The sequence below is a fragment of the Leucoraja erinacea genome, chromosome 2 (assembly GCF_028641065.1).
Source record: "Leucoraja erinacea ecotype New England chromosome 2, Leri_hhj_1, whole genome shotgun sequence".
NCBI classification, from domain to species: Eukaryota; Metazoa; Chordata; class Chondrichthyes; order Rajiformes; family Rajidae; genus Leucoraja; species Leucoraja erinaceus.
The window spans coordinates 61473189-61489139 of record NC_073378.1 but is presented as its reverse complement, the minus strand read 5'-3'; the positions used below and the strand labels follow the sequence as shown (position 1 = coordinate 61489139).

Here is a 15951-nt window from a genome sequence, read left to right as displayed (position 1 = left end):
TACAAAGAGCAAGATAAAAGATCTGCTGATGTTGAATTATTGGTAATTGTTGTCCAGATCTTAAATAATAGTTCTCTGCATGTCAACAGGGCCTTTCCTAAGTACAATCAAATGTGTGCCCATCCTCTGCAAGTTTGGGATTGACACATTTGCAAATTAATCCAAAACTTGGCAATAATGATATGAAAAAGTATCAACAGTTTGACAGGGGAACTATTGGAGTTTCAGAGAATTTAACAGCCGAGATAACCAGCTTTCCCAACACATAACCGGCATGTAGAAACTAGGAACTGCTGATGCTGGTTTATATCAGGCAAGTCAGTTCTAATGAAAGGTTACCAACCCAAAATATTAATACCTTTTTTAGTTCATCTTATCTCCCTCCATTGTTACTTCCTTATTCTCAGCATACCACTTTTATTTCAGATTCACAGTAACTGAGTTCCAGCATTCTTGTCTCTCTCATCTCCTCCAGATACATCAGCCATGATTAGCAAACCATCAAAACCCCTCTTACTTGGCACTACTAGTACCTATGTCATTCTGTCTGCTTTGCTTTCCAGCCCACCATAGACAAACCCTTTATCTGTCCAACTCTTCCCATTTGTACAACTTAAAATATTTAATCTTTAACTGTTCCTATTTCTGATGATAGGGATTGACCTGAAACTTTAACTCTCTTGCAGATGTCTCCTGACCTGCAGTATTTCCAGCATTTTGTGTTTTTAGTACAATACACGCAATATACATTAATCCTAGCTTTTAATGGAATGACGCACAGAAAACAAATTTGCAAGCCTTGTCTTTTGAAAATTGAAGACAGGATATTGTGTTTAAGTTACAAAACATTTGAATAAATTACGTATGGATTTTGAGCAGGTCAACAAATGAAACCAAGAAACTGTAGAATCACACACATGGAAACATAGGTTTGATTAGGTCTGTGCCTGTTCTTTGAAGAGCTTTGCAATTACTTCAATTTGCTCTCATCCTTCTAAATTCCAGTATCAAAGCCCAGCCGCTCCATTCTATCAACATATGACAGTCCCGCCATCGTGGGAATTAACCTGGTGAACCTATGTTGCACTCCCTCAATACATTCCAGCCTACTTCCACCGTCATTGCTATGGATTTCCTAACAATATAGGGTATATGCATTGATATACAGAAGGATCGAGAGGTGCAGGTCCATTATACTTGCACCTCAAATGCCTAGATGTGATGTACTTGAAAATGACACACAAGAAGGGTGATAAAGAAGGCGTACCGCATACTAGCCTACATTAGTCAGGGTGATGAATATAAAAGTTTGGAAGTGATATTGAAATGGTATAAACCTTTGGTTAGGATACATTTGGAATATTGTGTGCTGTTCTGGTTGTTGCATTACGGGAAGTAAAAGACAACAGTTACTAACAGTATTGAGTAGGCAGATAGAGATCAGTTTAATGGCCGTTGCTGCTATTTTCTTCTTCAGCTAACACCTTCTCATTAGCTCATGCAGCTACACACACATCAAAGAGGAATTGGGATCACTTAGTGGCACTATTCCGAGGAATATGAAATCAAAATAAATGGGTACTGGATTTCTAATATAAATATAGAAAATGTTCAGGACATCAAAAGAACTTTGAAGAGAGAAAAAAGGGAAACATTTCATCAGGTTGGAAAGAAAATGGCCTAAAATGGAAAATGGGCTTCTCCCTCCCCAGTTGCTGCCTGACTTATGAAGCGTTCCTAGCATTTTTTATTTTTTATTCTTGATTTATCATCTTCAAGATTACTTTCTGTGTGTTCCAACAGCATTTGCTATAATTCTGTCTATAACTTTTTTAATTGTTGCTCAAGTGTTGGAAGGTTTTTTGATGGCTACAAACCTGCACATATTCCTTGATATGAATATCTTTGTTGACATTCCCTTCAGAATAGAGCATAAATGGGAGACTAAACATAGATTATGGAGAGCAGTACCAGCCACTAGTGAAGGAATGAGGAGGAAGGGGAAGAAAGACATGCCGTAAAAGACTGAAGAAGGGTTTCGGCCCGAAACCTCACCTATTTCCTTCGCTCCATAGACGCTGCTGCACCCGCTGAGTTTCTCCAGCATTTTTGTGTACCCGCAAAAGACATGTATTTTTCCTCACATTTTCCCCATCTGAACTTCGTAGGAAGCAGTATACAAACTGATGTTTGCACTTCATTAGGTGGCTTTACTGAAATATATTACTCTCTACAAGCACACCTGCAACCTTAGAGCAGGCTAAAACCATACAGTGGCTGACAGCTGTCGCTAATCCTTCAGTGACAGTCTCCTTCCGGGCTGAATTAGATCTATTTACATCTTGTAGATCATGGTTCATTATTGCCAAAATGGAAGTCACTGATACTCTTTGTTCTCTCTCATTTGCCTAAGACTGTCAGGAGGAAGAACATACAGGTAGCAATAAAACAAAACCAGCCAAATGCGAAGCCATAACAACCACTGTGCAACATTAGTTCCCGTTCCCACCTTGTCAGCTTTTCATTAGCATTGCAAAGATAGATTCAGTTCCGTTCAGTTTATTGTCATACACACAAAGGTGTAATGAATTCCTTTCTTTGCATGAAGCTCATAGAGGAAACCATTGATACAACAATAAATACAATGACAAATGCAAAACAGCGCAATCGGAAATAATGCAAAAAATACTGAAGTGCAATAATGGGAAAACTGAATGATGTCGAGTGAAGAGAAAGAATATGTGGCAGGTCCTTCAGGGGAAATAGGTGTGAAAGAGGTTCAGGAGTCTGATAACAGTGGGTAAGAAGCTGTTCTTAGATTTGGACATCTGGGCTTACAAGCTGCTGTATCTTCCCCCAGAAGGTGGAAGAGAGAAAATGGAAAGACCAGTGTAGCTTGCTTCCATTAGAAAAATAGGCGTAAAATTAAATTAATTCAAGAGTTCAAGAGAGTTTATTGTCATGTGTCCCTGATAGGACATATTGAAATTCTTGCTTTGCTTTAGCACACCAGAACATAGTAGGCACGAATACAGAACAGATCAGTGTGTCCATATACCATTGTATAAATATATATACACATAATAAATAAACTGATAAAGTGCAAATAAACAGATTATGGTCTGTTAATGTTCAGAGTTTTGTCCGAGCTGAGTTTAATAGCTTGATGGCTGTGGGGAAGCAGCTATTCCTGAACCTGGTCATTAGAAACATAGAAACATAGAAAATAGGTGCAGGAGTAGGCCATTTGGCCCTTCGAGGCTGCACCGCCATTCAATATGATCATGGATGATCATCCAACTCTGTATCCTGTACCTGCCTTCTCTCCATACTCAGTGATCCCTTTAGCCACAAGGGCCACATCTAACTCCGTCTTAAATATAGCCAATGAACTGGCCTCAACTACCTTCTGCGGGAGAGAATTCCAGAGATTCACCACTCATTGTGTGAAAAATGTTTTCCTCATCTCGGTTCTAAAAGATTTCCCCCTTACCCTTAAACTGTGACCCCTTGTTCTGGACTTCCCCAACATCGGGAACAATCTTCCTGCATCTAGCCTGTCCAACCCCTTAAGAATTTTGTAAGTTTCTAAAAGATCCCCCCTCAATCTTCTAAATTCTAGTGAGTACAAACCGAGTCTATCCAGTCTTTCTTCATATGAAAGTCCTGACATCCCAGGAATCAGTCTGGTGAACCTTCTCTGTACTCCCTCTATGGCAAGAATGTCTTTCCTCAGATTAGGATTCCAAAACTGTACGCAATACTCCAAGTGTGGTCTCACCAAGACCATGTACAACTGCAGTAGAACCTCCCTGCTCCTATACTCAAATCCTTTTGCTATGAATGCTAACATGCCATTCGCCTTCTTCACTGCCTGCTGCACCTGCATGCCTACTTTTAATGACTGGTGTACCATGTCACCCAGGTCTCGTTGCATCTCCCCCTTTCCTAATCGGCCACCATTCAGATAATAATCTACTTTCCTGTTTTTGCCACCAAAGTGGATAACCCCACATTTATCCACATTATACTGCATCTGCCATGCATTTGCCCACTCACCCAGCCTATCCAAGTCACCTTGCAGCCTCCTAGCATCCTCCTCACAGCTAACACTGCCCCCCAGCTTCGTGTCATCCGCAAACTTGTAGATGTTGCATTCAATTCCCTCGTCCAAATCATTAATATATATCGTAAATAGCTGGGGTCCCAGAACTGAGCCTTGCGGTACCCCACTAGTCACTGCCTGCCATTGTGAAAATGACCCGTTTACTCCTACTCTTTGCTTCCTGTCTGCCAGCCAGTTCTCTATCCACATCAATACTGAACCCCCAATACCATGTGCTTTAAGTTTGTAGTCTTCAGTCATTGCAGTCTTCAGGCTCCTGTACCTTCTACCTGAAGGTAGTGGGGAGATGAGTGTATGGCCCGGATGGTGTGGATCCTTGATGATGCTGCCAGCCTTTTTGAGGCAGCGACTGTGATAGATCCCCTCGATGGAAGGGAGGTCAGAGCCGATGATGGACTGGGCAGTTTTTACTACTTTTTGTAGTCTTTTCCGCTCCAGGGCGCTCAAGTTTCCAAACCAAGCCACGATGCAACCAGTCAGCAGTCAGTATGCTCTAAACTGTAGAAGTTAGAGAGAGTCCTCCTTGACATACCGACTCTCCGTAATCTTCTCAGGAAGTAGAGGCGCTGATGTGCTTTCTTTATGACTGCATCAGTGTTCTTGGACCAGGAAAGATCTTCAGTGTAATGCACGCCCAGGAATTTGAAGCTCTTAGAAACATAGAAACATAGAAATTAGGTGCAGGAGTAGGCCATTCGGCCCTTCGAGCCTGCACCGCCATTCAATATGATCATGGCTGATCATCCAACTCAGTATCCCGTACCTGCCTTCTCTCCATACCCCCTGATCCCCTTAGCCACAAGGGCCACATCTAACTCCCTCTTAAATATAGCCAATGAAGTGGCCTCAACTACCCTCTGTGGCAGAGAGTTCCAGAGATTCACCACTCTCTGCGTGAAAAAAGTTCTTCTCATCTCGGTTTTAAAGGATTTCCCCTTTATCCTTAAGCTGTGACCCCTTGTCCTGGACTTCCCCAACATCGGGAACAATCTTCCTGCATCTAGCCTGTCCAACCCCTTAAGAATTTTGTAAGTTTCTATAAGATCCCCTCTCAATCTTCTAATTCTAGAGAGTATAAACCAAGTCTATCCAGTCTTTCTTCATAAGACAGTCCTGACATCCCAGGAATCAGTCTTGACCCTTTCCACCATCGACCCGTTGATATAAACAGGACTGTGGGTCCCCATCGTACCCCTTCCAAAGTCCACAATCAGTTCCTTGGTTTTGGTGGTGTTTGAGGGCCAGGTTATTGTACTGGCACCATTTGGTCAGTCAGTCAATCCCACTTCTTTACTCTGACTCGTCCCCATCAGTGATACATCTCACAACAGTGGTATCATCAGCGAACCTGATGATGGAGTTCGCACTATGACCAGCTACGCAGTCATGAGTATAGAGTGAGTACAGCAGGGGTCTAAGCATGCAGCCTTGAGGTGCTCCCGTGCTGATTGTTATCGAGGCTGACACATTTCCACCAATACCGAACTGACTGTGGTCTGTGAATGAGGAAGTCGAGGATCCAATTACAGAGGGATGCGCAGAGGCCCAGTTCTGCGAGTTTGTTAACCAGCTTCGAGGGGATGATTGTATTAAATGCCGAGCTGTAATCAATGAATAACATATGCCTGACATATGAGTTTTTGTTGTCCAAGTGGTCCAGAGTGGAGCAGAGAGCCAGCGAGATCGCATCCACCATTGTTGATCTGTTGTGGCAGTAAGCGAACTGCAGAGGGTCCAGGTTTTTGTCGAGGTATGAGTTGATTTGCGCCATGATCAACCTCTCAAAGCACTTCATCACCACAGACGTTAGTGCCACAAGTCGATAGTCATTGAGGCACGTCACCTTGCTCTTCTTGGGCACTGGTATAATTGATGCCCTTTTAAAGCAGGTGGGAACCTCAGACCTCAGAAGTGAGAGGTTGAAAATGTCCGTAAAAACTCCAGCCAGTTGATCCGCACAGGTTTTTAGGACACTACCGGGTATACCATCAGGTCCAGGCGCTTTTCGGGGTTTCACCCCTCTGAAGGATTTTCTGACGTCGGCCTCTGTGACTGTGACTGAAATACCATCACAGCGAATGGGGGCTCAGGAAGGCACATCAGTATTCTCCCTATCAAAGCGTGCATAAAACACATTGAGCTCGTCAGGGAGTGATTACCATGACTAGATTTTAAGATCTGAACCCTATTCATAACACCCAATGAAGCTCCAAAAGAAGTAAAACAATGTTCACAGTGGATCAGAAAATATCTTCTATTATTATTGGATGGTGCTTGTCCAACTTATTCATTTTTATATAATGATCAACCTAGCTTTGACCCTGTTTATTTAGCATTGCTCCATTGTGTGCTCGTGATCTGGTGTAATTGCATATCAGGAGCAAGGCAGTTCTGTTCACAACCAAAGAAAAGCATAGATTTGCAATGTTTTGTTTAAATACTATTGACGTATTTCAGATATAATTGATGCACCTTCAGTGTACTTTTGTGTCCAGTTATTTGATATTGATAATCCTCTGACAAATTAGATCCAATGACTGCTGCATATTATGTATTGAGTTTAGGATTGCGTGTGGATCAAACAATGTACAGCAATACTCTCAAAATAGATTTATATAAAGACCTTCAAACTACTCAACATTGGATAGGTCCAGATTCCGAGAGATTTTATTCAGACTGCATCTTTCAATCAATCATGTATTTTACCCTGCCAAGAAACCTTTGCATAACAAGTGCATAGCTTCCATTACAATGAGAATATAACAGGGTTGGAGCTTCTAAATGTGTTGCTTTTATTGTGATCACTGGGTATGCTTAAATATCACATCACTCTTGAATGAGGTTACACAGACCCTCGAGAATTTGGGTTAGAAAGACATTATGCTTAAATACGGTTTGGGATATTGTTCAAAAGAATGACATATTGAACAACGGTTAACAGAATTTGATCCTGACATTGCTTGTGGTTTGGTAAAAACAGTATGTCATTTCCCCTTGGATTACAACATACATTTCTGATAGTCTACAACAGGCTTGGAGCTTCTGAAACTGTTGCTTTTATTGTGATCAGTTTCTTTTTATGTACCATTCTCCAGCATCTGCAGTTCCTTCTTAAACTCTTTTTATGTACCCTTGTTTCCACATGACATAGGAGTAACAAATGGAGAACTTTGCACTTTGTTATGTCATGAAAACGAAATTAAAAATATTTTAACTAAAAAAAAAAGCTTATCTCATGAACATTCTTTGGTAAAGAGATATTGAGGTAAAATCTGAAAGCAAACTGAATAACCTTCCACAAAGGCTGTCTAGCCGGTGTCACACTGTGGTGAATTCCACCACTGTAAACAATGAATGGAAGCTGAAGAACAAATGGCAGAGATTCCACATTGGGGCTTCGCATATGGATATTCATGTGCTTAAAGGATGATTTCTGGCCCTAATAATGTTCAGAAGTTCAGTTCATCCCTCAAATCACAGCACGTCTTCAGGAAAACTGCACCGATCAAGAACATTTGGTGTGGCTTATCCCTGGATGATGTGGCTTGCTTTTCGTGCCTTGCTAGGTTTGCTATGATTAGCAATCTTTTTTTCCTGCAGCATCTGGCGATTGTTTGTCAAATTTTAGAAATGGCACTGATTATCTTTACAACCTCTTTCCATTTCTGTACTGCCTCTTGAAGCTTAACTGCCTGTATATTTGCTTTCGCCATGTCCTTCTGATGGAGCAATGTCTCATCATCATGTGTCTCAGTTCCTGCAGCAAGCCTGACTGACAGCATACAGGCTGGCAGTTTCCTGGTTTACAGCTGAGGGGACGATGTCTTCATGCTGAAGGCATTTAAAACTTGCAGCAGCTTGTAAAGGGCCTGTCCCACCAGCATGCGATTGCATGCGTCTAGCGCGACCAAACGTGGTGGCTTGAGACCGGTCCCACTTCCAACCGCGGAGCCGTCTGGAGTTGTGCGGGGCTGGTCCCGACATCATACTCACCAATCAGCTGGGCAGTAGGCGGGCTGACTGAATTTGGACGTCGCACGGCATCGGGCGGTTACGTCATCACGCAATGGCACGCCGGGCGGTGACATCATCGTGCAACGCCACGCGCTAGGCGTACGCCATCAGGACGCTGCATATGGCGTGAAGACGCTGGGTATGGCATTGAGACCCTGCGTAATATAAATAGATGCTCTTCAACATCAACACTCACACTTAACTAACACGATAAATACTGTAAAAACTGAAAGCAACTGGCTTGGACGGAGACCCTGGCCGTGTCCTTAGGAACGGGTTTGATCAACTAGCGGAATTGTTTACGGACATCTTTAATCTCTTCCTACTCCGAGGTACCTACCTGCATCAAGAAGAGCATTATCATTCCAATGCCCAAGAAAAGCAAGATCTCATGCCTTAAAGAGTATTGTCTCGTAGACTTGATATCCACCAAGTGCTTTGAGAGGTTGGTTATGGAACGCATTAAATCCAGTCTACCAATCAACCTTAACCCATTGCAGTTCACCTACCACCACAACAGGTCCTTGGCTGCTGCCATTTCCCTGGCCCGACACTCATCCCTGGAACACCAGGATAAGAGAGGCACCTACGTCAGACTTCTATTCATAGACCACAGCTCTGTTTTCTGTACCACTATCCCATCCAAGCTCATTTCCAAACTCGTGCAACATTGAGTCAGCACTCACCTCTGTAACTAGATCTTCGACTTCCTGACCAATAGACCACAACCAGTGAGGATTGGTGACAAATCATCTTCTGTGATAATCCTCAACACTGGTACCCTGTTCTCAGCCCCCTTCTTTACTCCTTATACACCCACAACTGTGTAGCTAAATATAAATCCAACTCAATTTACAAATTCGCAGACAACACGGCCGCAGTGGGCTGGATATGAAATAATGACGAGATGGAGTACAGGAAGGAGATGAGAAAAATTGGTATACAGAAACATAGAATATAGGTGCAGGAGTAGGCCATTCGTCCCTTTGAGCTAGCACTGCCATTCAATATGATCATGGCTGATCATCCAAAATCAGTACCCAGTTGCGGCTTTTTTCTCATATCCCTTGGTTCCATTAGTCTGAAGAGCTAAATCTAACTCTCTTGAAAACATCCAGTGAATTGGCCGCCACTGCCTCCGTGGCAGAGAATTCCACAGATTCACAACTCTGTGGATGAAAAGGTTTTTCCTCATCTCAGTCCTAAATGGCCTATCCCTTACTCTTAAACTGTAACTACTGGTTCTGGACTCCCCCAACATCTGGAACATTTTGCCTGCATCTAGCCTGTTCAATCTCAGTCGACCCATTCTTTCATCATATGTCAGTCCCGCCATCCCGGGAATTATCCTGGTGAACCTACGCTGCACTCCCTAAATAGCAAGAATGTCCTTCCTCAAACGAGGAGACCAAAACTGCACACAATACTCCAGCTGTGGTCTCATCAAGGACCTGTACAACTGCAGTATGACCTCCTTGTTCCTGTACTCAAATCCTCTCTCTATGAGGACCAACTTGCCATTTGCTTTCTTCACCGCCTGCTGTACCTGCATGCCTGCTTTCGGAGACTGATATACAATGACACCCAGGTCTCGTTGCACATCCACTTTTCCTAATCTGACACCATTCAGATAATAATCTTCTGCCTTGTTCTTGCCACCAAAGTGGATAACCACATTTGTCCACATTATACGGCATCTGCCATGCATCTGCCCACTCACCCAACCTATCTGTCACCCTGCAGCCTCATAGCATCCTCCTTGCAGCTCACACTGCCACCCAGCTTTGTGTCATCCACAAACTTGATGATGTTGCATTCAATTCCCTCGTCTAAATCGTTAATTGTATAGTACTCACTTGGTGAGTAACCTGGTGTCAAGACAGCAACCTTTCACTCAATGAAAACAAGACAAAGGAGATAGTGATCGATTATTGGAAGTGAAGTGGTATACATACCATGGTTTACATTGAGGCATTGTAGTGGAGATGGATGAAATCTTCTCGGAGTAAATATTACCTGCAACTTGTCCTGGACCAGCCACATCGAAGCAAAGGCCAAGAAAACACACCAACGCCTCTACTTCCTTAGATGGCTTAAGATGTTCGGCATGTCCCCAACAACTCTCAATGATGTCTACAGATGTGCCGTAGAAGACATTTTATTGGGATGCATCACAGCATGGTTTGGGAACAGCTTCATCTAAGGCTGCAAGGAATTGCAAAGAATTGTGGACGCAACCTCGACCCTCACGCTAATCAACCACCCTCCTATTGACTCCATCTACACTTCATGCTGCCTTGGCAAACCCACCAGCATAATCAATGATGAGTGTCAGCCCTCTTCATCTCCCCTCTCTCGTTAGGCAAGAGATACAGGTCTGAAAATGCATACCTCCTGATTCAGCGATGATTCTTCCCAGCTATTATCAGGCAACTGAACCATCCTATCACCAACTAAAGAACAGTCCACAGATCCACTGGCTGGATAGTACGCAAAAAAAAAGGTTTTCACTGTACCTCGGTAGAAGTGACAATAAACTAAACTAAACCATAATGATCATAAAATGTGAGATTTATTTGACTGGAGTTACTGTAGTTATTTGAGCAATGTGATATTTGAGCCATAATTATTTTCCTTTGTTCTACAGGAAGTTGGAAGCATCATTGGAAAGGTTAGTACAGTTATTTTTAATTCTCTATCTTTCAGTTTTCAACATGTCTGAAGAAGGTTGCAGTCACTATATGAAATTTATTTTTCCCTTTATAGAAAGGGGAGACGGTGAAAAAGATGAGGGAGGAGGTAGGTTGAAGCTTGTATTTCTTCAACAAGTGTTTTTTTTTATTGTGATACTTGGGGAATTACCTATTTTAATTTGTAGAGTTGTGCAAGAATCAACATTTCAGAGGGATCCTGCCCAGAGCGCATTGTAACAATAACAGGCCCAACAGATGCCATTTTTAAAGCCTTTTCGATGATAGCAAACAAATTTGAAGAGGTGAGTAAGCATGCATTTTTAATTTTTAAAGACATTTTAATTGTATAATTTAAAAAAAGCAATACACTATTTTTTCAGGATCAGGGCACTGGCGGATAGCAATTATTGACCGATCCAAGCTGTCCTTGAATACTTATATCCCTGTGCCACGGTGCGAGTCCACCCACGAGTTATCCCGAGAAAAAATCAAACTCGTGGTTTTCTACGATATTCCAAGTTTATGTTCACGAGTTTCAACGAGTTCCCATGTGTATGTCTAAGTTTGCCGTTTACTTCTCATTTCTGCGATGTACCAAGTTCCTCTCCCGAGTTACTCTTGAGCCAACAACGACTACCGACACGTGGAAAAATCATCACATGATAAAAGTGGTGTCATGCAGGTTTTTTTTCACTCTAAAAAGCCTCCCATGTTTAAATTTCTTAGGGTTACGGAATCAAGGGATATGGGGAGAAAGCAGAAACGGGGGACTGATTTTGGATGATCAGCCATGATCATATTGAATGGTAATGCTGGTTCGAAGGACCGAATGGCCTCCTCCTGCACGTATTTGTTATGTGTTTAAATGTTTTGACATACATTTCAGGATTCCAGCATCTGTCTATCCCTTTCCCTGTATTTCTCTTGGGCTTTTCCTCTCTTTCCCCAACTCCTATCTCCTCCATCTGCCAGTCCATCTGAGTGTAGATATGAAGTTCTTCTTGGCTGTCTATCTGTATGTGTGGACTTTCCATTAAAAGTCATCCATGATCATTATCTCACAATCCTTCAGGTGTTTTTGCCATTCATTTCCCATCGAGTCATGGGTTCATGCAACACAGAAGCAGGCTCCTCCGCCCACCATGTCCATTCCAACCATAGCCTTCCTGACCGTTATTTGAGTTCTGGCCCAAATACTTTGTAAACCTGCCTCCGTCGGGTTCTCAGATCACGACTACAGTAACTACTGTGTTTAGATAAAAATCATCACATGCCCTCTATTCCACCTGCTGCTCACATTAAATCTACGCCCTTTGATGATTTCAATAAATCTGATTATTGTCAGTCCTCACTCATTTCATTATATGTTCACTTGAGCAGCGTGTGTCACTGCTCCAGGGACCCGGGTTCGATTCTAACTTCCGGCACTATTTTATGGAGTTTCCCCCAAGTGCTCCCTTTCGCTCCCCGCATGCTGCTTTGTTGTATGAATGCTCCCCGCAACACCTGCTGTGTTGTATGAACCCATGACTCGATGAGAAATAAATGCCCAAAACACCTGAAGGACTGTCACCTTCGCCCGATGTGTCGGTGAGCGGTCGAATGGGGCTCAGGTGGGAAATTGATGTAAATGCAGGCAGAAATGAGATTGAGGTAAATGAGTGTTTGACGGCTTCGCTCAGTGGGCCGAAGGGCCTGTTTCCGCCCTTTGGGACATTTTCACCAGGTGTGTGCTGCCATATGCGAAGCTTCGCTATTTGTAAAGGTTTCTTGTCTAATGTACTTTTTTAAACTCACTGAACCCGTGTTTTGGGATTTTTCAATATATAGGCTGACGGTTAGTACTTTCTCACCCCTGTTTATTCAGCGCTCGGCAGACTGTTTTTCGGGGATCTCGCTTCACACCTGCATCATTGCCCACGTTATCATATCCTGCACTGTTGTATCCGTGACTGTAGATGGTAGCGAACGACCCCTAAGGATATTTTCCTTCATGTTGGCAAAGTTTTGCAATTGCTTTATTTTTTACATAAAGGCGATTTATTTTTAAGCGTTGGTGTGGATCATTTCATTTTCAAATTATCTTATTCAAACAAGAGATGGATACAAAAAGCTGGAGCAACTCAGCGGGTCAGACGGCATCTCCGGAGAAAAGGAATAGGCGACACTCCGGGTCGAGAGTTTTTTTCAGCGATGCTGCATGACCCACTGAGCTACTCCAGATTTTTGTGCCTGTCTTCGGTGTAAACCACCATCTGCAGTTCCTTCCTACACTTATTCAAACAGGAATGCATTCACTCCCCCCCCCCCCCTCCCCGCCCCACATAATGCATCAAACCTCTGAAGCAGTAATGTGAAAGGCACATAAACAAGGGAAGTGACCTGCCCTTGGAAATCTGGAAATATTGGTTGTTGGTCACTCTATTCCAAAGATCAAGGTGAGATTCCCACAGGTGTCTCCAGCATCAGGGGATCGATCATTCCTGACAGGCAGACTTGGCAAACCTTTTTTTACTCACCTTTTTTTTCTCTGTCCAGCTGCCGTGTTAACAGTACCCACGAGTTAATACGGTAAACTCACGAGTCAATACAGTAAACTCACGGGCTACTAAGGTATTACAACGAGTTTAAAAGTATCAACATTTTCCTTTAAGAGTATATTTGACACGTGGAAATCTTTCAACGTTGAAAATTTTTCACGAGTTAATACGTTTCCCGAGTACCTGACGTTAGCATTACGAGTCGCTAAGTTATGTCCACAAGCTCCGGCGTTCCCGCTACGTTCATTTTACGTGATTACCACGAGTTTGATTTGTTTTTAACTCGGGATAACTCGTGGGTGGACTCGCACCGTGGGACAGGGGTTTTAGGATACATAGGATAATGTTACCTGCTTCGTCTCCTGCATTCCTGGTGAAGGTGCTCCAACACTGCTGCTGGGGTGTGTTTAAGGATTGAGAGCCCGATCATGAAGGATATGCGATCTCTTTCCAAGTCAAGATAGTGTGCAACTTGGATTTATTGACTTTATAGGTAATATAAATAAATTGGAAAGAAATAAATGTTTTTACTTAGTAGATCAATTCACTATTTGTGGTGGTAATGAAATACACAGACAATACATAGACAGTCCCAACCGGAAACCATGAATAAAGTGATCTCCACTTGGACTGGTCCAAATCTGCTGTATTCAAGTCAAATGATCCTGAGCGGTACAATAAATCTATCAATGACCATCAGAGTCTTGGGCATGCCTGATGGTCTGAGGCAAAGAAAAGATCGCTTTCCTGGGAGTGAATCTGCAGAAAGCAACTGGTGATCAGTCCGAAGAAGGGTCTCAACCCGAAACATCACCCATAACTTCTGTCCAGAGATGTTGCCTGTCCAGCCGAGTTACTCCAGCATTTTGTGTCCACTTTCGATTTGAACCAGCTTTCCTACACATTAGTGACGTGGTGCCAGGTCATTGGTGTCAGGGTCCACTTTAACCTATCATTGATCACTGTCACTAAGAGAGGAGAAGATGTTTTGTTTTCTATATTCTGACAAGGAGCACCTTTTTAAACAAAGTCGTTACGGACATATACTGATGAATTTAGGCATATTTATTGTTGTGAATTGCTGAAAATCTACTCCCTTTTGAGTTGTGAGGAAAAAAAATATTTCCCATTAAATATTTACAAAAAAGTCAGTTTCATTAATATATGCAACTAATGTTAGGAAGTACACCAAAAGGTTTTGGTAATATCCACAGTTATTATATTAACAAAAATGTTAACAAAATGACCTATAATGACCTATAACAATGATATTCAAAAGATGTTCTACACAATAACATTCTAGAACCATTTAACAGGTTTATTTTCTGGAAGCTCTTTCTTAGTCCAGAGCTCCGCCCTGGAATTATTCAAATGTATTACACTTGTCGTAGTCTGGATTGCCCCGCCCCAGATCATTAAACTTTATTAGTAATTGAATCCCTGCTGTCTACAAATTGTGTTCCTTTGACTCTTAGCCATGTGTATGAATTCTGTGAGTATTCAATTTCTATGGAATACAGAATGAACTGCATGTCTCCCATCATTCCTGGTAGCTATATTTGGTATAATCCCAGATATTCTGAGAAGAGTATTAAAGATTTAAATTGAGTGATAAATCCTACACTAATTCTTACTGACATTTATAATCACAGGACATAAGTGCTTCAATGACAAACAGTACAGTGGCAAGCAAACCACCTGTGACATTACGCCTGGTTGTTCCAGCAAGTCAATGTGGCTCTCTCATTGGGAAAGGAGGTTCAAAAATCAAAGAAATACGCGAGGTAATGCATTAGAACATTTAAATCAAGTAATGTTAATATATTCCTTTTCCCAATACATCAGAACAGTACACATTCTTCAATAAATGTCTGTCCTAGAATGGAATATATTTAATTGTTATATATTTAGAAGTGTTTCAAGCAAATAATACTTTAACAAATTCTTCACATTGAGATTTTTGAATATCAGATCACTGTGAATTAATGTTTAAGCAATACTTATGTACTTTATAATCTGTAGATTGAAGTTTCCATTTACCTCCATAATTGTATTCATAGAGTGTATATAAATGCACTAATTCACCTCTGTTTATAGACCACAGGAGCCCAGGTACAGGTAGCAGGTGATATGCTTCCAAACTCCACAGAACGAGCAGTTACTATTTCTGGCACACCAGACGCCATCATTCTATGTGTAAAACAGATCTGTGTGGTGATGCTAGAGGTATGACATTTGGAGAAATGCAAGACTTTATTTTATCTTTGAACTTTGTATTCACGAACTTGAATAATGATAACTGTTGAAGTAGCAATGTTACAAAATTTTGAGATTTAAAAAATCAAGTCTGCAATTTATCCCATTAGATAAAGCATAAAAAGAAGTTTAATTTGACACCTAATTCACTTTCATATCTTCAGTATTAAAAATGTTATGGCCATTTTCATACTCTGAAATTAGCATCTTGTTCATTGCTTTTCCATTGACTTAACTCAAAAGCTGTGATTGAGGACAGTCAAAAGCCTATAACTTTCTTAAAAATTAAGAGAACTGAATGAAATTTTCAGTTATTAAGACT

At 41.8% G+C, this 15951-nt stretch overlaps 1 protein-coding gene across 13 annotated transcripts in view; it reads left to right on the top strand.

Annotated features, from left to right (window-relative positions):
- The window catches only part of zgc:110045 (uncharacterized protein LOC664755 homolog), a 156920-nt gene that overhangs the window by 103306 nt on the left and 37663 nt on the right, over positions 1–15951 (top strand). For 11 of the 13 annotated variants that reach the window (XM_055657675.1, XM_055657647.1, XM_055657629.1 and 8 more), the window contains 5 exons: positions 10788–10811; positions 10907–10939; positions 11019–11135; positions 15026–15157; positions 15471–15599. In XM_055657675.1, the coding sequence (XP_055513650.1) occupies positions 10788–10811; positions 10907–10939; positions 11019–11135; positions 15026–15157; positions 15471–15599 (435 nt within the window). The remainder of the gene's footprint in view (positions 1–10787; positions 10812–10906; positions 10940–11018; positions 11136–15025; positions 15158–15470; positions 15600–15951) is intronic. The other 2 variants (XM_055657666.1, XM_055657656.1) reach the window with 1 other exon arrangement.